This window comes from Enoplosus armatus, chromosome 7 (genome assembly GCF_043641665.1).
Source record: "Enoplosus armatus isolate fEnoArm2 chromosome 7, fEnoArm2.hap1, whole genome shotgun sequence".
NCBI lineage: Eukaryota > Metazoa > Chordata > Actinopteri > Centrarchiformes > Enoplosidae > Enoplosus > Enoplosus armatus.
In genome coordinates, this window is record NC_092186.1 from 16,546,070 (window position 1) to 16,567,987 (window position 21,918).

A 21,918-nucleotide genomic window follows, 5' to 3' on the forward strand; every position below is an offset into this window, starting at 1 on the left:
TCATCCTGTGAAATCCTGATCAACTAACTTTTCATGTAGTGATACCTTTAGGTCAAAACTTTTATTTTCTGCAAAACAAATGACATCCCCACCAGCCTCAGCTGTACTTATAACACACTAAACCAACCATGGTACACACTGCATGTTAGCATTGTCACAGTGAGCATGCTGATGTTAGCATTTAGCTCAAAGCACCGCAGTGTCTTAAGCCTCACAGAGCTTCTCTCAGTCTTGTTTTCCCTATGAATGCATTTTTTCATTCAAAGTTGTTCATTTTTGATTACATAACCTAGCTTGCCAGCCACCGGTGCATAAAATCACTGACATCTAACTGAATGTTTTGCAGACACAGTCGCTCTTAATGGATGCACTTTCTCAATAATTAATTAAAGCACGTCTGTCTTTCCCCGTTGATGTATCTGTCCTCCACTTCAGCCGGCGCGGATGAAATGTTACGTAGAACAGTCGAGCATGAAAATGACCTGTACCTACAGACATAGTGTGCTTACATGCATACACACACTCACACACACACACAACTCCCGGGGCATAGCTATCAGATTCAAACTAATGAGAGTTGAGGTTGAAGCCATAATGGATTTTTTTTCTCGCTGTCTGTCTGTCTGTCTGTCACTGTCTTTCTCACATTCATAGTCACAGGTGGACTGACACTGTCTGCCTGTGAAGCACAGGGTCAAGATACACCGTTCTTCACAACTTCGCCTATAAGGTCTGCTGCACCTCTAATTCTATGTTGTGTGTAAAATTTCTGTAGTTGAAGAGTGTGTTAATTACACACCTTCCTGCTACAAATAGCAGCGTTGCATCCATCTCCTCCTCACCTGCCCTAAGTTCTGAAACACTGTCTACGCATCTAATTATGATCTGAGGGCATGCTGGGACATGTTGCTCTCTGCTACTATTCCTAGATATTCGTTTATATGTTTCCACAGCCAAGAGAAGGTCACCGCACTCTGATTCAACCCCTCTGACATCTTAGTGCCGCTGGTGTAATCAGATCCAGGCGCAGTAACTAACGGCTCTGGTGCTTTCCCAGCCTTCCTCATACATTATAGACAAACTAGTGTGGTTCAAACTGAAGCTGTGTGTCCTCCTGGCACTGGTGAGGATCTGGTACAGTGATGGCCCACGGCGGCATTCCACTAGCAGATAATTAGGGAACTCTGCTCTTCTGCTTCTGTGTCAGAGGATGGTTAAGTGAAGTTAAAATCAGTGAATTATAGTGTGATTAAGGGTTTTTATGTGTAGCAAATACCCAGAGAATACTGAACCTGACAGCTATAGTTACTAATTGTTTTGCAGATGAAGACTTTATATATAATACAAATAATCATCTGAAAATATGATGCATTTTATAGATTAAACTTGCTAACAGGTCCTTTTCAAAGCAAAAAGGCCAAACGTTTCCTAGTTCCAACTTCTCAGTATTGAAGATTTGCTGCTTTTCTTTGTCTTATGTGACAGTTAACTGAAGATCTTTGGGTTTTGGACTGTTGTTCAGAGAAAACAAGCAACTTGAAGGACGATATGGACCGATTAATCTGCAGATTACTCAACAAGAATTATTTGTTGCTGCCTTAAACTAAACCAAAAAAAGTTATTATGTTTTATTACCTCTAAAGCCTTGAAATTCTTAAAAGAGACATGATATCTTTTTAATAATGTATGATCGTCCATCACTGAAACAATAAGAATTCTTCTTTTCATTCCTGGATGGCACGTTTAATATCAGTATTAACAAATGAGCCACACACTTGGCTTCTGTGACTGACAGACAATTTTCCTGCTGAATGTGTCGCCTTTCTCCCTGTGACTCACACATGCCTGACAATAGGTAAAGCAAACACCTGAGTGTTTGTTCAAGGGAACAGCGAACGTGACATGTGAATATCAAAAAGCCTCTTATTTTTTTATTCTCTCTTGTCAGCCAGAAACTTTGCTCTCTCTTGGCAGCTTGAAACGTGTTCTACAACCACTTTTTATCAGCAAACACTTTCAGACCTTTAATTGTGTGGGTGGACAGGCTACACATGTGGCTGATATCCAGGTAGCCCTGGAAGATTACGAGACCTCGATTGCTTTTGCAGAGGTGGAAAGGCTGCATGAGAATGTAGGTCAAGGAGAGCTAGTGGACTATAAATGCGTCAGAAGCTGTAAAGAGCAGGAACAGCACACAAATGGCATGTTGCTCTGTCTTCAGGTTGATGCGGTACAAACGCTGGCTGTCCACTAATTACATTAAGCTGGGCACATGCTGATGATGTCATGCTGTCTTCCATCACACCACATGAGGAAGAGAAACTGACTGTGTGGTTTTCTGAGCTCCAGTTTCTATTTCAGCTCTCATGCACGTTTACCATTTGACAAGACACAAATACAGCAACAACAGTCTCGATTTAGTGTGTGTGTGTGTGTGTATGTGTGTGTGTGTGTGTATGTGTGTGTGTGTGTGTGCCTCCTGAAAGCACATCAATTCATAATGAACCGCTGTGAAGCTTTTTATAAGACTCACCAACCGCTGGCTGAAATACATTAACCCTCTGTCTCTGGATTTTATTCTAAATCCATGGTGGGAGTGTTTTTGTTTTCAGTGAATACCTCAGCATGGCCAATGGGATTGTGTCAGCTGGTGAAGCACAGTCTGCCCAGATAACAATTCCCATATCCACCTCCTCTGGGCAGCAGCAGGCCTCTTTTCTCCCTCCTCATGTCTTATTCTGCTCTGTTAGTGTGCCGTGCTGGTGGTGTTAGTGAGATTGTGCCTGGCTCTGGAGGAGTATCCCTGCATGCTGTGGGCTTTAGGGTGCAGCCCTGGCAGACAGACGCATTAAAACACTAATGACTTACACACATCAATACATCAATATCTGTGTGTCCTAGCTGATAGTGTTATATCTGTCACAGGCCAAATCACTGGCGAGAACTGTGTAGCGTTTTGCTTAGGCCTGTTGCTGTGTGAGAAAAGGAAGTGACAGTGGCAGGTCTTCCACATTTAGAGCAGCAGGAGAAGTGGTGTCACTGCTCACATCCCTCGCTGACTACAGGTGCTGCTGGCATGCAAGACGATTCTGTCTCTTTGCTACTGTAGGTGTCAGATATTAAGTCTGATCATCTGGCATTCAATAGAAGGAAGTAATATAATCTTTCATCAGTGTTACTTCCGTTTATTAACTGATATTTTGGTGAAGTTAAACTAACACATGACACTACTAATGCAATAAGGGCAAATGTGAATCAAACGTACCTGCTGGCTCGAATATGATTCTGTACACATGTAACACATACAACTTAGATTTATGGTATTTGTTTTCACTCTTACGAGATTCTCTGTAGTGTCTCACCAAATGAGGACAGGATGTAATAGCAAATAAAAACCATTCAGTATGGTATTAGAAGGCCTCTGGTGCTTCTGTTGCCTTGTCATTAAAGGACCCATGTGATGCTTTAACTGCTTGTGCTTGTGGTGACGTCCTCCTGTGTGGCCTGGATTCCCTCAGGCCAGTCAGAATGAATGGGCCTTCAGTACCTTAACTCAATAACCTCTACAGCCTGTTCCCTGAAAGCAATTTGATGGAAAAGGGTATGATCAGCCAAGACTATCAAATGAAATGTATGTATACAACAACGCAAACACTCCAGTGACGCTGATAACACCTACAGCCTATCCCTCTGAGAAATGTCTTTCTCTGTATCCTGCCTCAATGTGAGTTTTATTCAACAGTTCAAATCTGACCTCAATATGAGACTTTCAAGGTAAATCCCCACTCACATTAAAGAGCACCAAAGGAAAACATGGCCTACTTCTTTTCCAAGACAAATGTACTTCAACAACTTTATATCATTTTCATTATCATTTTTTATTGATAATTCTGAGGTTCACATAACAAACCACATTTGTTTATTCTTTAAAAAATAACATATTTATACTTAAAACATCTTACTTTACATCTTAATACATAATGGTTGTTTTTCCTTTTGCACAGCAAAGATATGGCATTTATGTTTCAGACAACATACCAACAAATATTATGTACATGTAGTCAACATAATACTTGAATTCTACAACAGTGCAAAATAGAATAAATGAAAAGCACCCTGACAGGAAAAGTAAGGATGCCTGTTTAGACCCACTGAACCACTTGGGAAAAAAACGTGCTTTAAAAACAGATTGTTTTTTGGATCTTGGTGAGCATTTTTCAACAACAAAAAATGCCATTTCAAGAGAGAAAAAAAACTTAAGGTAAACAAGCTTGAGGCTACAACAAATCCTCTTAAATAAAAGGATGGAATTAGTGCCGTGCACCTGAGGCGCACTGGGATTTTGTCGGTTCAACCAGTTATCTCTCAAATGGGCATGCACTTGTGTTTACACAATCTTAAAATATCATTCAGTAGCCTAATTGTTATCCACGTGCGGTAATTGTCCCAGAACCTTGGAGGATCTTTTCTGGATCCTCTCAATTAGTCGTGGAGGCACAGATTAGACAAACACTCTCCACCACACGGTTGACGACAGAGGAAATGTTTCATGTGGAGACATCGTGGCACTACAAAACAATGCGTCAGAGGCGCCCAGAAATGCCTAAAATTATTCAGGCAATTTCCTGCACCTTTACCTCCTCAAAGCCATTAATGAGCGCAGGGGGCTCCTGGTTGCTCTCTATGGAGGATTCGCTCCCCGTGCTCTCTCCAGAGAGAAGTCTGGTGACTCTGAGATCAGCTTTCAGTGTCTGTACGTCGTTGCCTATGCTCATCTCTCCCAAATCATTAATAATCTGAGTCAACTCCTGTTTACCGTTAGCAACACAATCATCGTCCGTGTCCAGAATGTCCTCACACTCAAAGTGCATCGCTTTCTCCTCCTCCTCCTCCCCGACCAAGTCCTCTGTGATGGAGCCCAGCTTGGGCGCGCTCCGGCTGCGCTCCACCGGGGGTTTGTAGTAACACTGTCCGTTCAGCAGCTTCCTGAGGGGGACCAACGGGATGGTCTGTTCCCCTATGAGCTGCTGCTGCTGGTGCCTGGCATCGTCCCTCCGTTTTAGTCTTTTGAACTCAGCCAGGGCCGTGGCCGAGGTCTGGTAAAGCAGCAGCGCCATGGCCTTCGCCTTCTCCGGCTTGGACACCAGCACTGCGTGGCAGCGTAGCATCACGGCCTTGTGCTTCATCTCGTGCCTGTAAATCCAGGCGAAAACCTTGGGCAGCCTCGGGTCCGCGACGCAGTAGGTTATCCGGTGCAGCAAGTACAAGTGTCCCGGCCTCCTGGCCTTATCGTCCACATGCACCATCCGGATGCCCTGCGAGCTGATGGTCAGCCTCATCTTGGTGCCGTTCTTGCCCATTTCGCTTTTGCCCCAGATCTTGCTCACCGCCACGTCCGTGCACCCGTCCCCTTTGGACTGGATGGTGGTGGCATTCCCCAGGTAGAGCACCGTGTATGTGGGGTCCTCGCTGGTGATCTTCACCTTTTTCCTCTTGGACTTGAACATGCTGCCCACCCTGTTGAGTGCGCTCTCGGGGCAGGACTTGGCGAAGGAGGTGAGCGCAGAGTAGTTGAGACTCACCGCATAGCCCTTCTGCTTGGACTGCTTGTCTTCCTCAATCAGGTCGAACTTATTCTTCTTCCAAGGCAGCATTTTATTGCTGTTTCCAGTAAACGGCAACAAAGTCTACTGAGAAAGGAAGAAAACAATAAACTTTGTATTAGGCTACTACTAAATCCTAGAAGTGTTTATTTCCCTGTCAGGTCATTTATGAGCTACTCTATGGGAACTGAACGCAAAGACACCGTACTTCATCTGTTCATCCTCTAAAGTGCTCTGGTCCATTGTGATGCCCGCCGTCCTTTCTCGATGTAGGGCAGACTACAAACTACCGTACGGAGACGAGCTTCACGGGTTATATACAGGGAGAAACCATTTGAGTGTGACTGTAGGGGGGACTGAACCAAATAAGAATAGACCTGTTTGTGTTGACTGTGTTCCTCGGTACAAAACTCTCACGTTTGCCTGCTGTTTCCAAATGGCAGCAGTATGATTTTGTATACTGTTAATGTTCATTATTACGATTACAGGCACAAACATTGACTAATTACAAGTACACAATGACATTTCTTAGCATAACCTTATTAACATTCCTTGTTACATGAGGTAACTAGAAGCCATATATCTTCTGAATTTCTATGGGACCATTGTAGTGAAATTACAAGAGATTAAAACATAAGAAACATTGTTGTTTTTTTAAATATAAATATTAAATCACCGCTGAGTGCAATGTAACTGAGTCTTTATTTACAATTAGGCTACTTTTTTTTTTTTTTCAGCATAATTAGGCTGCTATATTTCCACCTCACCAAAATCAAGGTTTGTTTGTAAATGTGTTCACATTGTCTCTCACATTTTTCAAGCTAGATTTGCTATATTTCCTAAAAATGTAACTTGTGTGTAAGGTGTGTTGTCTGCTTCTGAGATGAAAACATCAGAATCACTATCAACATAAAAAAACAAAACATAAAGTGGTGAGAATAAAACGCGTTGCTTTTACGTGAAATTGAGAAATAGTTACTATGCCAGTCAGTTCATCATGTTGGTATATGTGAAAGTAAGGAGAGTTTCTGATACTGCTGTTCTCTGCTGCCATCTTTTGGTTTACATCAGAAGTGCGTTTGTTGTGTTTGTGTGATGATAGAAGATGATTTACTTGGTACAATACTAACTTTTGATTTGTGTTTTTTAATTTATTAGTACTTTAGAACTACATTTATGAGGACTGAATTTATGTTTGTTTGACTGTAAAACTGACTGCGGGTAGGCATGAGGAACGAATTTGTTACTGTCCCATTTTCTTCAGTGCACCTTTGATAGCTGGACAGAGAAGTGGACTGTACCACAGCTACATCACTATAGAGAGATGCTTACAATATAGCAGATATTATCTCGACATTTTAGGGATGCATTTTTAAGATATGATATGTGAATTCCTAACAACTTAAATAAAATATATTAATTAATATCTCCAAGTAGCTGAAGTCGATTCGTCCGGATATGAGACTCGGTTGGTTTGTACCATATCCGGTTTTTACGACAACAACGTAGTGCACATGGGGAACAGTAGCCAGTGATAAATATCGTTTTTGCACCCTTTAGATATATTATATTTCAGTATTTTGTGAGGAGTGACAACATCAGAAGTTAGTATGGGTAAGAAGAAGGCAGGCGGAGGAGGCGCACTGGGTAGATCTCTGATAAAGGAGAGACTCCAGGCAGGCCGAGGAAACAAGAGGGGCGACTCGTGGGTATGTCATGGCAACAACTAGCTTATTTTAAACATGTTTAAACAAATCATAGAGGATAGTTAACTTACTGTTGATAATAAATTATCAAGTTCAACTTCACTGTTTGGCCCTGTTTGAAGTGTCACTCAACTACTTGGCTACACGAAGGAGCTGTCAATAGTTCTGAATAGTATGGTTTGTTGCTCGCGCCAAACTCCCTTAAGAAAATGTAATGTTATTGCAGCTTTGCATACTGGGAACGTGAAGTCTATAAATCAATATCTGTTCGTAATAATTAGGTTTCTGTTGCAAATTCGGCATTTTATATAGGCCCTACCGCTGTTACTCACAGTATGTTTTCATGTAAGACAATAATGGCAAAACAAACTACCGGGAGAGCTATTTTGGCGGAAGACAACCGAGTTAAAGTATGTCCACATGGCAGTCAGTGTGACTGTCAGTAGATGCTTTTTGTTCAAAGAACTCACTCTAACCCTAGACTAATATGTGGTTTGTATTGATATGGGTTTTATTCGACCCTTGTTTCACATTTGCAGCTCCACACCAGTGAGCTGAACGATGGCTATGACTGGGGACGTCTGAACCTGCAGTCAGTGACAGAACAGAGTTCCATGGATGACTTTCTGGCCACTGCCGAATTGGCAGGAACAGAGTTTGTTGCAGGTAAATAATACCTCGCTCAACTCATGAGGGTTGTATGCATGGCAAGATGTACTCATAGCCCCAATACATGCTGTTCTCTTACACGGTTGTTGTATATAAACATATACAACTGAATATGGATATAGATGGTAATTGTTGCCACTCTGTTTTGTAGCTATAAAATGGATGTTATTGTGTTATCCACTGCTCCTCTGTCATTTGGTCCAACTGCTGTCTCTGACTGTTTTCTTGTTTCTTTTTATTAGAGAAACTCAACATCAAGTTTGTGCCAGCGGAAGCCAGAGCAGGCTTATTAACAGCTGATGAGAGAAAGAGGCTGCAGAAGCTGCATGAAGACAACAAGCATTTCCTCAGAATTCCTCGACGGTAAGTACAACAGATCTAGTTAATTTTATGAAATTGCTGTACTGTATTTCTTTTGCAATTTTTGTGACATTTTTCTCCCAATTTTAAGCCCCCACTGGGATGACAGTACCAGCCCAGATGCGCTTCAACAAGCAGAGAAAGACAGCTTCTTGGAGTGGAGACGAGAGCTTGCACAGTGAGTAATATTCAGTAAACTAAGACACCTATGCTCTCACAAAGACTGTGTTCTTATAAGAAGTATTATCATTGTTGCATGTTTGTTGTCTAAAACGTTCTGTCCAAAATCAAGAACAGCATTTGTAATATGTGGTTTATGTTACAACAGTGTAGGTTTATCACTGTCAGCCATCTAACTGTAAGTGTTTCCTCTGTAGACTAGAAGAGGAGCAGAAATTAATTCTCACCCCATTTGAGAGGAACCTGGAGTTCTGGAGACAACTGTGGAGAGTGATCGAGAGGAGGTAAAAACTAAAGCTGTATACAGCGCTCAGCTCATACCTGTCTTTAATGAGGAACTGTTCTTCTTATGTAATACTAATGGCAAAACTGTTTTTGTGTTTTCCTGTAGCGACGTCGTCGTTCAAATTGTTGATGCCAGAAATCCTTTGCTGTTCAGATGTCCTGACCTGGTGAGTACATTAAGCATTAGCGGGAAAGGGAAGGTGCATGCACTGCTGTTTTTCAATGACAGTTATCCCTGCATTAGGATACACATACATATTCAAAATCTGTTTTTCTGTCACCTTTTATGTTGTTTAGTCTCTTGTAGAGTTTTGATTTCTTTTGTGCTGTAATCTTTCATCTTGAGTTCCTCAAAGATGTGTCTAACATTCGTACTTACTGTAGTTAATAATTTAATAAACCAAAAAGGAATTAAACTGCCTATAACCAGCAGAAATATTGTGTAAAGGTGAACCCAACATTTCACTCCTATTTTATTCTGCATCATGTTTGTGTTGTGTGCTGCCAGGAGTTGTACGTAAAGGAAGTGTCAGAGCATAAGGTGAACATGCTGTTGGTGAATAAGGCAGACCTGCTGACCCGGGAGCAGAGGCGAGCCTGGGCTAGACACTTCCAGAAAGAGGGGCTGAGGGCGGTGTTCTGGTCTGCCCTGGCTGAGAGTGACAGACTGGAAGCAGAGGAAAAGGTGAGGAGGTGGAGGTTTGAGAAGCAACATCACCTCTGAATTATCATATATGCGTTAATACATTTATTTCTTGGGAGCAGATATCTGTGCATATCCGCATTCCCTCATCATGGGGAGGTGGATGTTATCAGTTTGTAATTTCAGATTGTTTTAGAGAAACATATTCTTACTCTTTAGCGCCATCAGACTTGCTGCTGCCTTTAAACCCAGCATCAAAGTGCAAACCTCCTCTTCTCGCAGGGCATGGAAGTGGAGGATCAAGAGTGTGGAGAGAGTGACCCAGAAGAGGAAGGACAGCCAGACAATGAAGACTTGACCCAAAACGGGGCAGATGGAGGGGAGGGAGAAGAGAGTGGTTCAGAGGAAGAGCAGCAGGAAAAGATAACTGTAGACGAGGAGGACTGGCACACCTGCACAGAAGATGAGGGTGATGACGAGGAAGGGACTGCTGGTTCATCCAGTGAATCCTTCCACAACTCCAGCCGTCTGCTGCACAAGGATGAGCTGCTGGAGATGTTTAAGGCTGTTCACAACGGGCCCAGGTGGAAAGACGGACAACTGACAGTGGGACTGGTGGGTAAAAAGTTAACAGTCTACAACAGCAAAAGAGAGTTTTCTGATCACTTGCTCATTTTCACTTGGCATATACTGTGTAGAGTAAGGGCATTGTAATCCATTGCAAGCTTCCCCAGGAATGTTTTTTGCATTTGTTATTACTGAAGGACCTGACACTCCTATCTTCACACTTACGGGCCCTATCTACTGTTCTAAACGATTGTAAAGTAATTCCAATTTGTATCGTGTATGAATTCAACAGGTTGGGTATCCTAATGTGGGAAAGAGTTCCACCATCAACACTATCCTGAGGAACAAGAAGGTGTCAGTTTCAGCCACTCCCGGACACACAAAGCACTTTCAGGTACAGGTCGACTCTTTAAACCTCTCTGTATGAATTCAAGTCTTTCATTCCATCAGCAGAAAGCCTAAAGTGCGATTGTTTTTGTTGCCTTTTCTTGACATGTATCACAGACTCTGTATGTGGAGCCAGGCTTGTGTCTCTGTGACTGCCCAGGTCTGGTCATGCCCTCCTTTGTTTCTACCAAAGCTGAGATGATCTGCTCTGGGATCCTGCCCATTGACCAGATGAGAGATCACGTTCCTGCAGTCTCTCTTATATCCTTTCTATACTTTCTGGCACAGCATCTGCACAAATATAATATAAATAACCAAAATGTATTTGACAATGATATGTTGATGTTTTGAAATGTTATGCCTAGAATCTTCAATTTGGACATGAGGCTCACAGCACCTCCAACTTTAAGTTAAGTCCTTAACTGATTTGTCACATATGTCAGACAATCCCTCGGCATGTGTTAGAAGGCACCTACGGCATCAACATCATCCGACCACGAGAAGATGAAGACCCTGACAGGCCTCCCTCCTACGAGGAGCTGTTGATGGCTTATGGATGTGAGAATACTGGACATTTATAGTGTTTCTATAGAGAATAGATTAACAGTAGGCCAAAAATGTACTCGTCACCATGCAACTCTGCCTTTAAATAAGAGCTGTATAAAGTTTATTATTGTGTTTCCCTCTTGTTAGACATGAGAGGCTTTATGACGTCACACGGCCAGCCTGATCAGTCCAGATCGTCCCGGTACATCCTGAAGGATTATGTCAGCGTAAGTGCCAGACCTGAGCCTTATAGTTGTGTATTTGAGTAACATTGTTTTGTATCACATAATCATTGACTAAGTATGAGAAATGTTGACTTTGTTGACAGGGCAAGCTTCTGTACTGCCATCCTCCTCCTCGTATCAATGTCGAAGACTTCCAACCTCAGCACAACAAGTTCCTGAATAGAGACTCAGACAGCTGTGACCTCTCCGCAACAACAAACAAACAGAAAATCAGGAGAATTGAAAATGTGGTTGACAAGAACTTCTTCCATCAGGTACAACACATCTATTGTCTTCTTAATAGTAAGAAAAATGCCTGAACAGCAGTTATTAGTTGTCAGAAAATCAAAAATATGTTTAAGTATGGCTGCAGCAGAGAGGCTGTATATTGTGACATGAAATGACTATTGGTGGGATGTCTGTCTTCAGGAGAATGTGCGGGCGCTCTCCAAGGGGGTTCAGTCTGTCATGGGCTACAAACCGGGCAGCGGACCAGTCGGCCCAGCAAAAGCTGGATCAGAGGTGGTGGTGGGAAAACCCTGGAAGAAACACGGCAACAAGAACAAGAAGGAGAAAGTACGCCGCCTCAACAAGCACCTGGACGCCTGAGGATGATCTGAAATCAAAGCACTTTTAATTACAGATCATTTCAGCAGGAATGAAACCCCCTAAAGTACAATTCACATGTGATTCCAAAGGAATTAACGCTGAACAGTATCTGTAGCTAGATTCAGGCCCCTTAATCCCGAGAGTATGGAAAGGTTAAGCTGTCTTGATATTAACAAATGAGGTGCATAATCTGTCATGTGCTGCTCTGGTTAGAAGATCATATTGGTGCAATGCATTCCATCAAATGGGTCACCAGTTCATGCACCAGATCTCACCACAGTGTTCGGAAATGGACTCAACATCCAGAGGGTGTGAATTTTATAAAATATTCTTCATTAACCAGATAGATGACTGTATGTTGGACACCGCTTTTATCCATATACAGTTGTGATTAATGTAACTAAAATGGATTATAAAATACATTGATTGTTTTCATGTTGGTGTGTCACTTCTTTATCTTTACTCCATTTCAATGAGGTTATCTTTGGTTAATGCTACACAGTGCAGTGGTGGAAAGGAAAATAATAATTTAGGAGTATAGAAACATACATTAACCAATATTTTGAAATCAGCATTTAATGAATTGTCAAGGTAATGTGAAAAGGGTCACCCATATTGTAAATTAAGCTTATTTTACCAAATCTCATGAATTCAGAAGACTATCTAAAATCCCTAAGATAGCTGATGAAAAACTAAGAGATGGGCAGCTCTAAAACATCTAGATTTCATCTGAATGTTGATTTTTGTTTAGACCTTTCTGTTTACGGGGAATTTAGCACCCAGACTAGCATATGGAAGTTGACTCTTGATTTATTGAGATAAATAAACAATGTGAGCTCACAGCTGAGAGGCTTTCAAGCCATCAAGAGAAGTCTGCCCCAGAGGGGAGGATGGCTTCTGATACACCCTTCACATCACAGCTCCATGTCAAAAGAAAGAACTAGGGTCTCATTAGGCCTTAATAATGGTAAGTATTTAAAAGGCCACAATAAATGAGGGGAGGTCTAAGTAAGTAACCATCAGTAACCATTAACTGCATGCTCTCCTTTAAGAACCTGGGAACATGGATCTCTCCAACACGTTATGGGCGTAAAAAGTTGACTAGAACTTCCCGTCATCATCAGGATCACCTCCGTGGGCCTCATCTTTTGGAGGATTCAGTACCTGAGACGGGATCTAGCTCCTCGCAGGTGGGCGGGACCGTGATCCTGATCATTAGAGGCAAATGTCACAGGTTCATCTCCAAATAGATGATGAAACAGAACCTGTGTTTCAACTTCGTGAGAAGAATAGATGCGTTAGTTTCAAATCTGCCTTCAAAAGTGAGACTTGTGTCGTTAATTTCCCACAACATACAGTGTTTGAGGTGTTCCACAGGTGAGCTCCTCCCTAAAATATGCAGGCCCCTTTCCATTATGTTCTCGTGCGTTTGACGCGCGAGTTTGCACATCGGCTGCATGGCTGCTGCATGGATTTTCTTCTAGTAAAATGACATGTAAACATATTTGCAATTAATATGGGGGGACGTGCATTGACCCTGGAGGACCCGACAAAAGGTAAACTGAACACTTTCCTCTCCGGACTGGTTGAATTCTGCGTGGATTCAGTCGCTACCTGTTTTTCACAGGACGCAGACAAACTTTGCGTCCCCGTCGGTCTCAGCTGTCTGTCTGCGCTGCTTTTACTGCTCTCGTGCTTTCTGTAAGTAGTTTTGGATTCAGCATTTGTTCCATTAATTTATTGAAATTGAGATTCTGGCTTTAAACCCCGTGTTCACTGGTCAAGGCTCGTGTATCAGAGGTGCAGATTTCGGCGAGTAAATCCGGCACAAACCATCACCTTCATCTACAGCCTCCTCGGTAACATGTGCAGCACAGTTGGAGCCATTCTGTCCAGACAGCTGCATATTCAGGTAACACAGTAATCATGGTACTTGTCATCTTTTGCAGGCAGTGATAACTTATATCTGCTCCCTCCTCTGTAGATTTTAATGGGTGCTTTTGCTGCTGCTGTGGATGCTGTCCTTTGTATTTCTTGCTGCCTCCCAGTGCTATTGTGCTGGGACTCAAAGGCAGGTAAGTTTAGAGAAATGCCATATCTCTTTAAAGCCTTATCATTCTCAGACAATCTAACTACTGTACAATGTTCAAACAAAGTGGAGGAAGGTAGCACTGGCCAAACCCTTTAGTCAAAGCAGTAAGGACTTATCAAAGACGCTATACAGATAACCAAACACACGAATAGGCAATGTGTTACAACTGTTTCCAGCTGCAAAAACTCTCCGTGTGTGTGTGTTCTCCCTCAGAAAGGAGGCTGAGGATGAAGAGGGGGCGGAGGAGGCAGCACCTCCTAGCAGTGTGTGTCCTGATGGTGGTTGCAGGAGGTTTTCTGAAGTCCAGGGTCACCCACCGCCCTGCAGACAGACCTCTCAGTGGGAGGAGGCTGCTGCACGTCACCCTCCAAGTCAGCATACACTACCACTGTGGCTAGTTGTAGTCCTTTAATGATATGACTGAATGTAGATCCATAGACAAATACATTTGCATTTCATGTGTGGTGATAGGAGAAATCTACTGAGATAATCTGCCAGTGTATTAAATTTGTGTATGTACATCTACACTTTACTCACACTGAACAATATTGACTTGTGCTTAAAACGTGTATCCGCTGGCTTCCACCTTGGTGCTGACAGTTTTTTTCTTATGTGGTGCCCTGTAGTTTTAAATACTCAGCAGTTTATATATTTCACAGCATCTTCAACTTCTGCAGTGTGGATGGATATTCATATTCATGTTCTTAAAGTCTATTTAGAATAAATGTCCTTACCTCAAATTGTATCTGACATTATAATAACTTAAAACTGTTCTTCTAACAGGACAACACTGAAATCCTGGGTTACACACTTGGCCTGCTGTCCTTTGTCATCGCCTGCACCTCCAGGTTCCCTGCGCTCTGCAGAGCAGTAAGTGACGAACAGTACACAAGTGTTTTTGGTGTCAGAGCCACTTCTCTTTGCTTTCCCCAAATTGTTCTCAGTGTTAAGTCGCTTTTAAGGGAATGACATTTATTTTTTCCCTTCAGTACAGAGGACAGATGTTGACCCGGGCCCACATGTTCTCTGGACTGCTGTGCTCACTGGCTGGTGCCCTCTACTCTGCTGCCATATTCCTCTACGACACCCAGTTTGGGTTTCTTTTAAGAGTCATGCCATGGCTGCTGTCAGCAATATGCTGTGTCACCCTGGACCTTCTTGTATCCTTACATAGTGCAGTGTGACCTAGCCTTTTCATGATCTAAACTCTATCTGGTAAATATTCTCAGGAGTTTGTTTTTAATATTAGTAGAAACAGCAGCGATAGACACCATGACTGAACAGAGAGAAAGAGAAGAGCACCACAAACAGAAACCCAAATGTCATCAGTACAAAATCCATCAGAAGAACATCACAATACTACCCACGATGTTTGATCTCTGGGAATTAACGCACAGAACAATTGGATTTAAATGATGCCTTGAGTTGCTTCAGTGGACCTTTAATCCATCATCAGATTCTCGTTATCCATTGGTGCAAGAGAGGAACCAGACGGCAGTGTACCAGTTTTTCTCCAGACACAGAGAGCCTTTTAGGTGGCTCACGCGTCCCCACTAGGGATATCATGAAGAGACAGAGAAAACAGCAAGTTCATTCATCAGCACAAACAAAAGTAAGTTTTCATATTTTATGTTTTAGGTCCTATTTGTTTTCCTAAACTGTAGGAATAATGTATTGCATGGAAAAGATTACTGCTTGCATTCCTTAAAGTGTTAATTAAGAGATATTGATTCTTGATCTCTAAATAAAGCACAGTCTAACCAATTGTTGTATATTGAGTTTTGACAATATAGAAATTTTACTTACTGTGCCACTTCACTCGTTGATTTATCTGGATGTTTCAGCTTAAATGTGCGTAAAAGTAAAAGGAAGACAGTATGTAGTCATTCCTCTGCCAGATTAGAGTCATATTCATTAAATGAATGCTAATAATGCTTTTTTTATTTTATTTTTACTAATGTCTTGGTTTGAACATCGGTATGATTCAACCTCTTCTTCAAAGACAAAAAATGTCCAGAAGATGACTGAGATGGGCCGTTATATGGACGTCAGTGTTCAACCTGCAAGAAAAGTAAGCAAATAATCTGTTGTGGCACAGACTTATAACAATAACAGCAGTGCACTCCTGATATGAAATCTTCACTGCAGTTGAAATCTCCCTTTTTTTTATTTTGCAGATATGCCTTAAGGAGGTGATGTTGTCCAAGGAGGAGGAGGACCAGCCTCTCAACGGCACGGTGCGAGTGATCAGAGTGGACAGTTTCTGCTCCTCAGATACATCCTATGACTCTTCACTAGTGAGTTCTGATCTGGAGGTGGGTCGGATTACTCGAGTAAAATCCTTTTAAGTAATCTTTTAGCTCCGTTGGTGACCAATCTGAGCAGTATGATGAGTACTGATAGTCTGCAACTACACAAAAAAATCAGCAATTATCAACAATCTTATTAACCCCTCTGATTTAATGTTTAGCCAGTAATAACCTGTAAATAATATTTCACCTTCATTTTATTTCAATCAGCAGTGTAGCAACATTGACTCAAATATCTGTTCGCTGTAGACTGAAGTCGGTCAATAAATAAAGCTATGAAGTGTACTTCTCATAGTGAGCCTGTAGGTGGTGACAGCATGTCGACATAATGGGTCGTGCACGACTGCTGTGAGAGTGTGAATGAATATAACAGGGTGTTCGACTGTTGTTAACTCGTGTTATATCACCTTGTCTGAACTGCTGTGGTGACCTGAATGTGTTCAGTTTATTGCCTTTTTATTTGTGCTTATGTAACCGGTTTTCCCCCCGCACAACACAGCACTGAAGTTTCATGAGGAGGTGAAAGTTGAGACTGATGCTGTCTGATGAATGTTTGACTAACTGAAGAAATCTGCTGCTTGAAGTTAAGGACTTTGTGTGTTTCTCTTGGAGTAATAAACTGAAGTAAAATTGGATACCACGCAGTCTCACAGAGCTGGATGTGATTTCTGTGCCTTGATAATAAAAATACACACATGGAGCGTGCTTAGTTGAAATTGCTGTTGTGGATATGCCCACAGACTTTAGTTTCAATGACATGGCAATTTCTTGAATGAATGACTACTACTACTTAAAGGGCTGAAACAGCACTATTTGGTCTTCTGTCCATCTTTGAGCCAAATTTACCACAAGTACCTTCAGATGTATATGCCTCTGTATGTGTGTCTGTCTCTGAAAGATTACATTAGATTAAATTCCTCACATGTTAATGTTAGAAGTTACAATGAGCCAATGGAAATCCAGTCCTCAGAGGAGCTCATAAGAAGAAGTAACCCACTCAGGACAGTGTTTTGAGCTGCTGCAAACCTAGCTTTGTGCTTTTCACATGTGACTCTGAGGGAAGTCAGACAGAAGTGAGTCAGACAGTCATCAGAGGTTCTTGTAAGAAGACAACAGTCAGCATATTCTTGTAGGATTGATGAGTCAAACTCTATAGAGAGACCCGTGTGGGTAAAAGTGCATGGAGAGAATATTTGTGAGCATGAGAAGGGTTTGTATTTTAACTAGTGATTTTAAATAAAGTGGAATGTGGCTTCAATCTGCAGCATACAATTGTGCCCAGAGTTAAATATTGTCTATGTAGCAAAAAATAGTCTTGTTTTAGAGGACAGTTCACATTTATATAATCTCCCCTCTTTGAAAAGCCATAGTTTGAGTTTGCAGGGAGAATGAAATTACAAGCTTTTTCCTTTTCAGGCCCTTGACGCTTACAGCCACAAGAGAAACTCCCTTACTGCGCTGCTGTAGAGAGCCAAGCTATGGAGGATGTCATTTAATCAGAAACAAAGGCAAATGGTGTGCTCACAAACAATTGCAGCTTGATACTGCTCACCAAACAGGAAAAAGCAAATGACGTGAATGCCTTTAGCACCGTTGGTGTGTTAGAGAAGTAACGCAGTATTCAAAATGTACTGTGTGTGCATGTTGAATGTGGTGAAGCATAAAACTTTTATTTGGCTGTGTGAAAACTATTTGGTCTGTTAGCCCAGAATGCTACAGGAGCTTCCAAATATTCAGTGTTTTGGGGGCAGCTCAGATTAGTCTGCGAGTCTGTAAATCTGTAAACTCCTGATAATAACAGCTAATCTTTGCTGACCAGCGCTGAACAAATCTCTAGTCTGTAGTCTTTCTGAACAAAGACCGCAGCAGGTAAATTCATAGCTCAGTCACTCCCTCTCTTGCATTTTTTCCACTTGCTAGTTAGAATTAACAGACGCTGTTTACTTTGTGATTTAATGGAAAGATGGTTTCCATACAAGTTGGCACAATGTCTAATGTTTAATCCACAAATACACAGAACTCCAGATGAGTTCAAGACTGCTCCATGACAATTTATTTGGTTGCAAAACCTTTCCACTACATTAAACCCAGAGGTTGCCCAACCGTAAAATGTCAGCTTTACATGATATCACCATAATCACTGATCATGATAAAACCTCAAATGCTGCCTGCAGAAACCGAGCAGTCAGAGCTCACTGCAGTCAGCTTGAATTGTCTATTGTGATATGTGTGTTTCTTGCACATTTCTGCTGAGCGCCGGTTCTTCGCTGGGGTGAGACTGAGGTGGAGGTGGAGGTGGAGGTGGGGGGTGCTGAGGGGCACAGTGAGGGGTGGAATTGTTTGGGATTTGCCTTGTGGCCCAATTGTTCTGTTGTAAAGGATCTTTGATTAAAGACCAGCACTGGGTTGGGCCTGTCTGCCTAGGAAGTCGTGCAAAATGCTTGCCTTGTCTATAGGGGGCCAGTGTTACCCTCGGCTATTTTGGGAGATGTTTATGGTCTCTTGTGTGATGCCTGCTGGCCGGGACTTAACTCTCTGTGTGAACAGAGCATTCTTGGCATTTAGCTGCCTCTCTCACACAACATGAGTCATAAGGAAGTATAATTTACTTTCATTTCAGGATCTCTAACATTACAAATAACCAGTGTTAAATGAGATAAGAATAGATAAGATAGACATTTGTTGATCCCATTCTGTTGTTGCAGCAGCACAATGACACCTTGGTACTTGTCTGCAATAACTACAGATAAGTATCGAGGTAAAATAATAAATAACAGGTATATAAAAACTAGAATAAACACAATAGAAACTATACGCAAGCGTTTGGAGACAAAGAATGAAGGCCTCAGAAAAAGTAATAACAAATATTCCTGTGCACTAGAAATGATAAGGCAAGATGAAGAAGTGCTCGATGAAGGCTAATTGCAGCCCAGATACAGTTGATGTGGTGTCAGCAAACGCAAACCACTATGAGATGTCTGACCCCAAAACATACCCCTCTGAGGCCCTAATATCGTCTTTATAGAGCAATAATTTCTAAATTGTCTACTAAGACACATAATAGAATAAGTGAATAGCTACGGGTACGATTAATTAGCTACTAAGGTATTATGATTCTTCTAAGTGTCATAGAATATGATATATAATCCTTTGACTGTTATAATATCTCGACCTGTCCATATTTTCCAGTGGGATTTTGAAGAGGCAAATGCCCAGTGGAGTGAACCAACAGCAAAACTACAGGAGGGGGATGAGTTTCCAATGCAAAAGTGGCCAACAAACCCCAAACCCTTTAGCATCTGCACCTGTGCCATGTCTGGACTCCCACAGAAAACTCCTCCTTCTGCAAGCTCAGCAAAATGGCAAAGAAATGTCGCTCTCAATTAGTGATGTGATACACATCTGGTGCATTCACTTGAGGGGTAATAAAAGGTGTAAACTCTGACCTGTTATCTGTCTTGTTTTACTGTTTAGCTAATGTGTGTGTAATATACTGCGTCTTTCTCATCACCTCGACTGTTTCAAAACTCTGTCCTGACTGCATTCATCAAGCCCTCTGAGAACTGAGATCTGTTAGGAGGGCTTACAGAAAAGACCTCCCCTAATAAAACAATATCGCGCCCCTTGTTGCCATGTAAGGTTATTGGGTCACATCCTGTATTTTGCTAGTCGACCCAGGTTATCAGGGCTGGACTGGGAAAAGGCCCGGCGGAGCAGATAAGCACCAGACTAGACGGCCAGGGCCCCTCCGTCCTCTCCATCATCCCTCCGACCTCTGTCCATCTGCCTCCTCCGTGGTTTTTAGACGATGATGCTGGAGCAACAGAGCAGGGCATTTTTAACTGAAGGGACTTCCTAAAACCTGATAACTGAACAATACACAGATTAGAGCAAAGTTACGAAGCACATTTTACTCCTCCCTGTTACATTTCCTCAAGTGATATATCTGTCATATGTTGTTTGGCCTGTACACATGGAGATAAACCAATAATATTATGAATACATCATATCGAGATGATCTTGATCTTGTATTGCTTTCAACATCTGTTTGATTGTTTTGTCATGTCATAAAATCCCTATTAATACCTATTAATTGTCCAGCCCTTCTGATGAGTGGAAATACTTTTGAGATCTTTAATTCTGTCTTATATATAATATCTATTTATTTGTATAACCATTTTGTCTTTAATACATTCTGGATGTGACTAATGAACCCACAATGAAAAGCTGTGCAGTGCTTCCTGCTGCTGAGGCCGATCTAATGTTGCTGATGAGTAGGAATGTATCCCATGTGTATAGCTTGGTGAAGAGGCCTGAAACCTGAGATGCTGAATAAGATCAATCATTACACACATAGTGGATGTTTAACTGCAGCTCTTATTGCAACATATATGTCTCCTCAACTTTACTGGGGGCATTATATTTGTAATAGGTTTATCTGTTTGGTTGTTGTACACCTGAGAACTTCAACTGTTAACCATCTTGGAAATAGATCAAAACACACATTGCTGTTTTTCATCTGTATTTCCAAATAGATCCAATAAACTAAAGGAAAGAATGATGTTGTTTGTTCTACATTAATGCCGTCTGGCGTCTGATGTCATTTTGAATGCTGAGCTAGCATTGCTCTGTCTCTGGGCCTCATCTCTGTCCCTTCTGAGACTGGGCTAAAGGAAAACAAACTGTGTGTCCCACAAAAAAGGTGGAATTCTGTTTGCAGAAGTGATGAAGAGCACGGATTAGCACATCTGAAGCAGCAGTGGGTAACGGGCCTTTCTGTTTTTCTTGGCCCGTACGTCAGTGATCGCTCCACTGCAGAGGACATGGAAGATGCTGGATGATTTGAGCCTGCAGCACATTTTGTTCACCTTGCATGTTGGCCACAGGGGGAGAGGGGCTATTGTTCAGGAGTAACACAAATTCCTGAATACTTATAGCGGTGAATGAGCAAGGAAGAAATCAGAAACTGAACGCAACAGTAACCTAGTTGTTACTGAATAACTAAGATTATGTAACAGTGAGTTGCGTGAGAACCTGAGAACACTGATTTGACATAAAGATAGGTTTTCTGGTCACAGGTCGTAACAGTTGTATAATGTCTTCTGTGGCTCTGGAAGAAGAAATGACCCTGATGATCTCAACTTGTGAATTTCTTATAGAAAGTCTGCATTACACACATGGGACATGGAGTTTAAAACCTGTAGGCACCACACACTTTTGGTTGCATTATTGGAAATGTAGGCTCTAGTGATTATAAAGCTTGACTCACACTAGCTACTAAAAGTCGAAAATTATATTTTGGCCTCTGCTGCTTTTGCTCTGTCTCTTGCAAGTCCCTCAACTTTATGGATTACTACAACTAGGTAACGGTAATTTGATTTAACACAACTTTATGTAGTAATATGCATCATGTGAGCACAATATTTACTAAAAGAATACATGTCTTAAAAGGCTCCCTCTACAAGACAGGGTCGCATGATTAGCTAACAATGCCGGACCAGCCTAAGGTAATATTGTGCTTCAGTGGTGCAAATTTGTGACAAATTACCGAAACCGAATTACCAAAATTGACATGCGGTCAGCAGAAGTCCGGGGCCCTGGGGCTGTTGCCTGCTTTGCCCATTTGGTAATCTAGCCTTAATGATGACCCCTTTTATAATCAATTGTTCTTAATTAACTGTGAATCTGGTGCAAAATCGCAGTAAACCAATAAAAATCAGAACTTCCTTATAATGTAC

At 41.8% G+C, this 21,918-nt stretch overlaps 3 protein-coding genes across 4 annotated transcripts; 2 read left to right on the forward strand and 1 right to left on the reverse strand.

Annotated features, from left to right (window-relative positions):
- Positions 1-3,895: 3,895 nt before the first annotated feature.
- fam43a (family with sequence similarity 43 member A) lies at positions 3,896-5,852 on the reverse strand. Of its 2 annotated transcripts, none has more exons than XM_070908838.1 (2): positions 5,812-5,852; positions 3,896-5,687 (listed from the first exon to the last, which is right to left on the reverse strand). In XM_070908838.1, exon 2 carries the CDS (start codon positions 5,652-5,654, stop codon positions 4,614-4,616), a length of 1,041 nt encoding a protein of 346 aa, XP_070764939.1. In that variant the 5' UTR covers positions 5,655-5,687; positions 5,812-5,852; the 3' UTR covers positions 3,896-4,613. The 2 variants fall into 2 exon arrangements, with proteins under 2 accessions (XP_070764939.1, XP_070764938.1); XM_070908837.1 differs by having other exon boundaries at positions 3,896-5,690; positions 5,812-5,825.
- A 1,252-nt stretch (positions 5,853-7,104) lies between these two features.
- Positions 7,105-12,194, forward strand: lsg1 (large 60S subunit nuclear export GTPase 1). Its single transcript, XM_070909108.1, has 14 exons — positions 7,105-7,312; positions 7,849-7,975; positions 8,221-8,341; positions 8,430-8,516; positions 8,716-8,802; positions 8,910-8,970; positions 9,312-9,488; positions 9,729-10,061; positions 10,306-10,407; positions 10,518-10,661; positions 10,835-10,958; positions 11,094-11,173; positions 11,275-11,445; positions 11,600-12,194. The coding sequence occupies exons 1-14, from the start codon at positions 7,214-7,216 to the stop codon at positions 11,777-11,779; spliced, it is 1,893 nt and encodes a 630-aa protein (XP_070765209.1). The 5' UTR covers positions 7,105-7,213; the 3' UTR covers positions 11,780-12,194.
- Positions 12,195-13,295: 1,101 nt separating this feature from the next.
- Positions 13,296-20,026, forward strand: tmem44 (transmembrane protein 44). The gene is made up of 11 exons (XM_070908916.1): positions 13,296-13,480; positions 13,565-13,691; positions 13,764-13,854; positions 14,085-14,242; positions 14,655-14,741; positions 14,861-15,031; positions 15,328-15,485; positions 15,855-15,942; positions 16,049-16,186; positions 19,370-19,525; positions 19,850-20,026. Exons 1-11 carry the CDS (start codon positions 13,296-13,298, stop codon positions 20,024-20,026), a joined length of 1,536 nt encoding a protein of 511 aa, XP_070765017.1.
- Positions 20,027-21,918: the final 1,892 nt, after the last annotated feature.

Coding starts and splice junctions, on each gene's coding strand:
- fam43a (XM_070908838.1), bottom strand. CDS start 5,654: ATGCTGCCTTGGAAGAAGAATAAGTTCGACCTGATTGAGGAAGACAAG.
- tmem44 (XM_070908916.1), top strand. CDS start 13,296: ATGGGGGGACGTGCATTGACCCTGGAGGACCCGACAAAAGGTAAACTG. Junction 13,692..13,763: donor CCAGACAGCTGCATATTCAG/GTAACACAGTAA, acceptor CCTCCTCTGTAG/ATTTTAATGGGTGCTTTTGC. Junction 15,943..16,048: donor GTGTTCAACCTGCAAGAAAA/GTAAGCAAATAA, acceptor TTTATTTTGCAG/ATATGCCTTAAGGAGGTGAT.
- lsg1 (XM_070909108.1), top strand. CDS start 7,214: ATGGGTAAGAAGAAGGCAGGCGGAGGAGGCGCACTGGGTAGATCTCTG. Junction 7,976..8,220: donor AGGAACAGAGTTTGTTGCAG/GTAAATAATACC, acceptor TCTTTTTATTAG/AGAAACTCAACATCAAGTTT. Junction 8,517..8,715: donor TGGAGACGAGAGCTTGCACA/GTGAGTAATATT, acceptor TTTCCTCTGTAG/ACTAGAAGAGGAGCAGAAAT.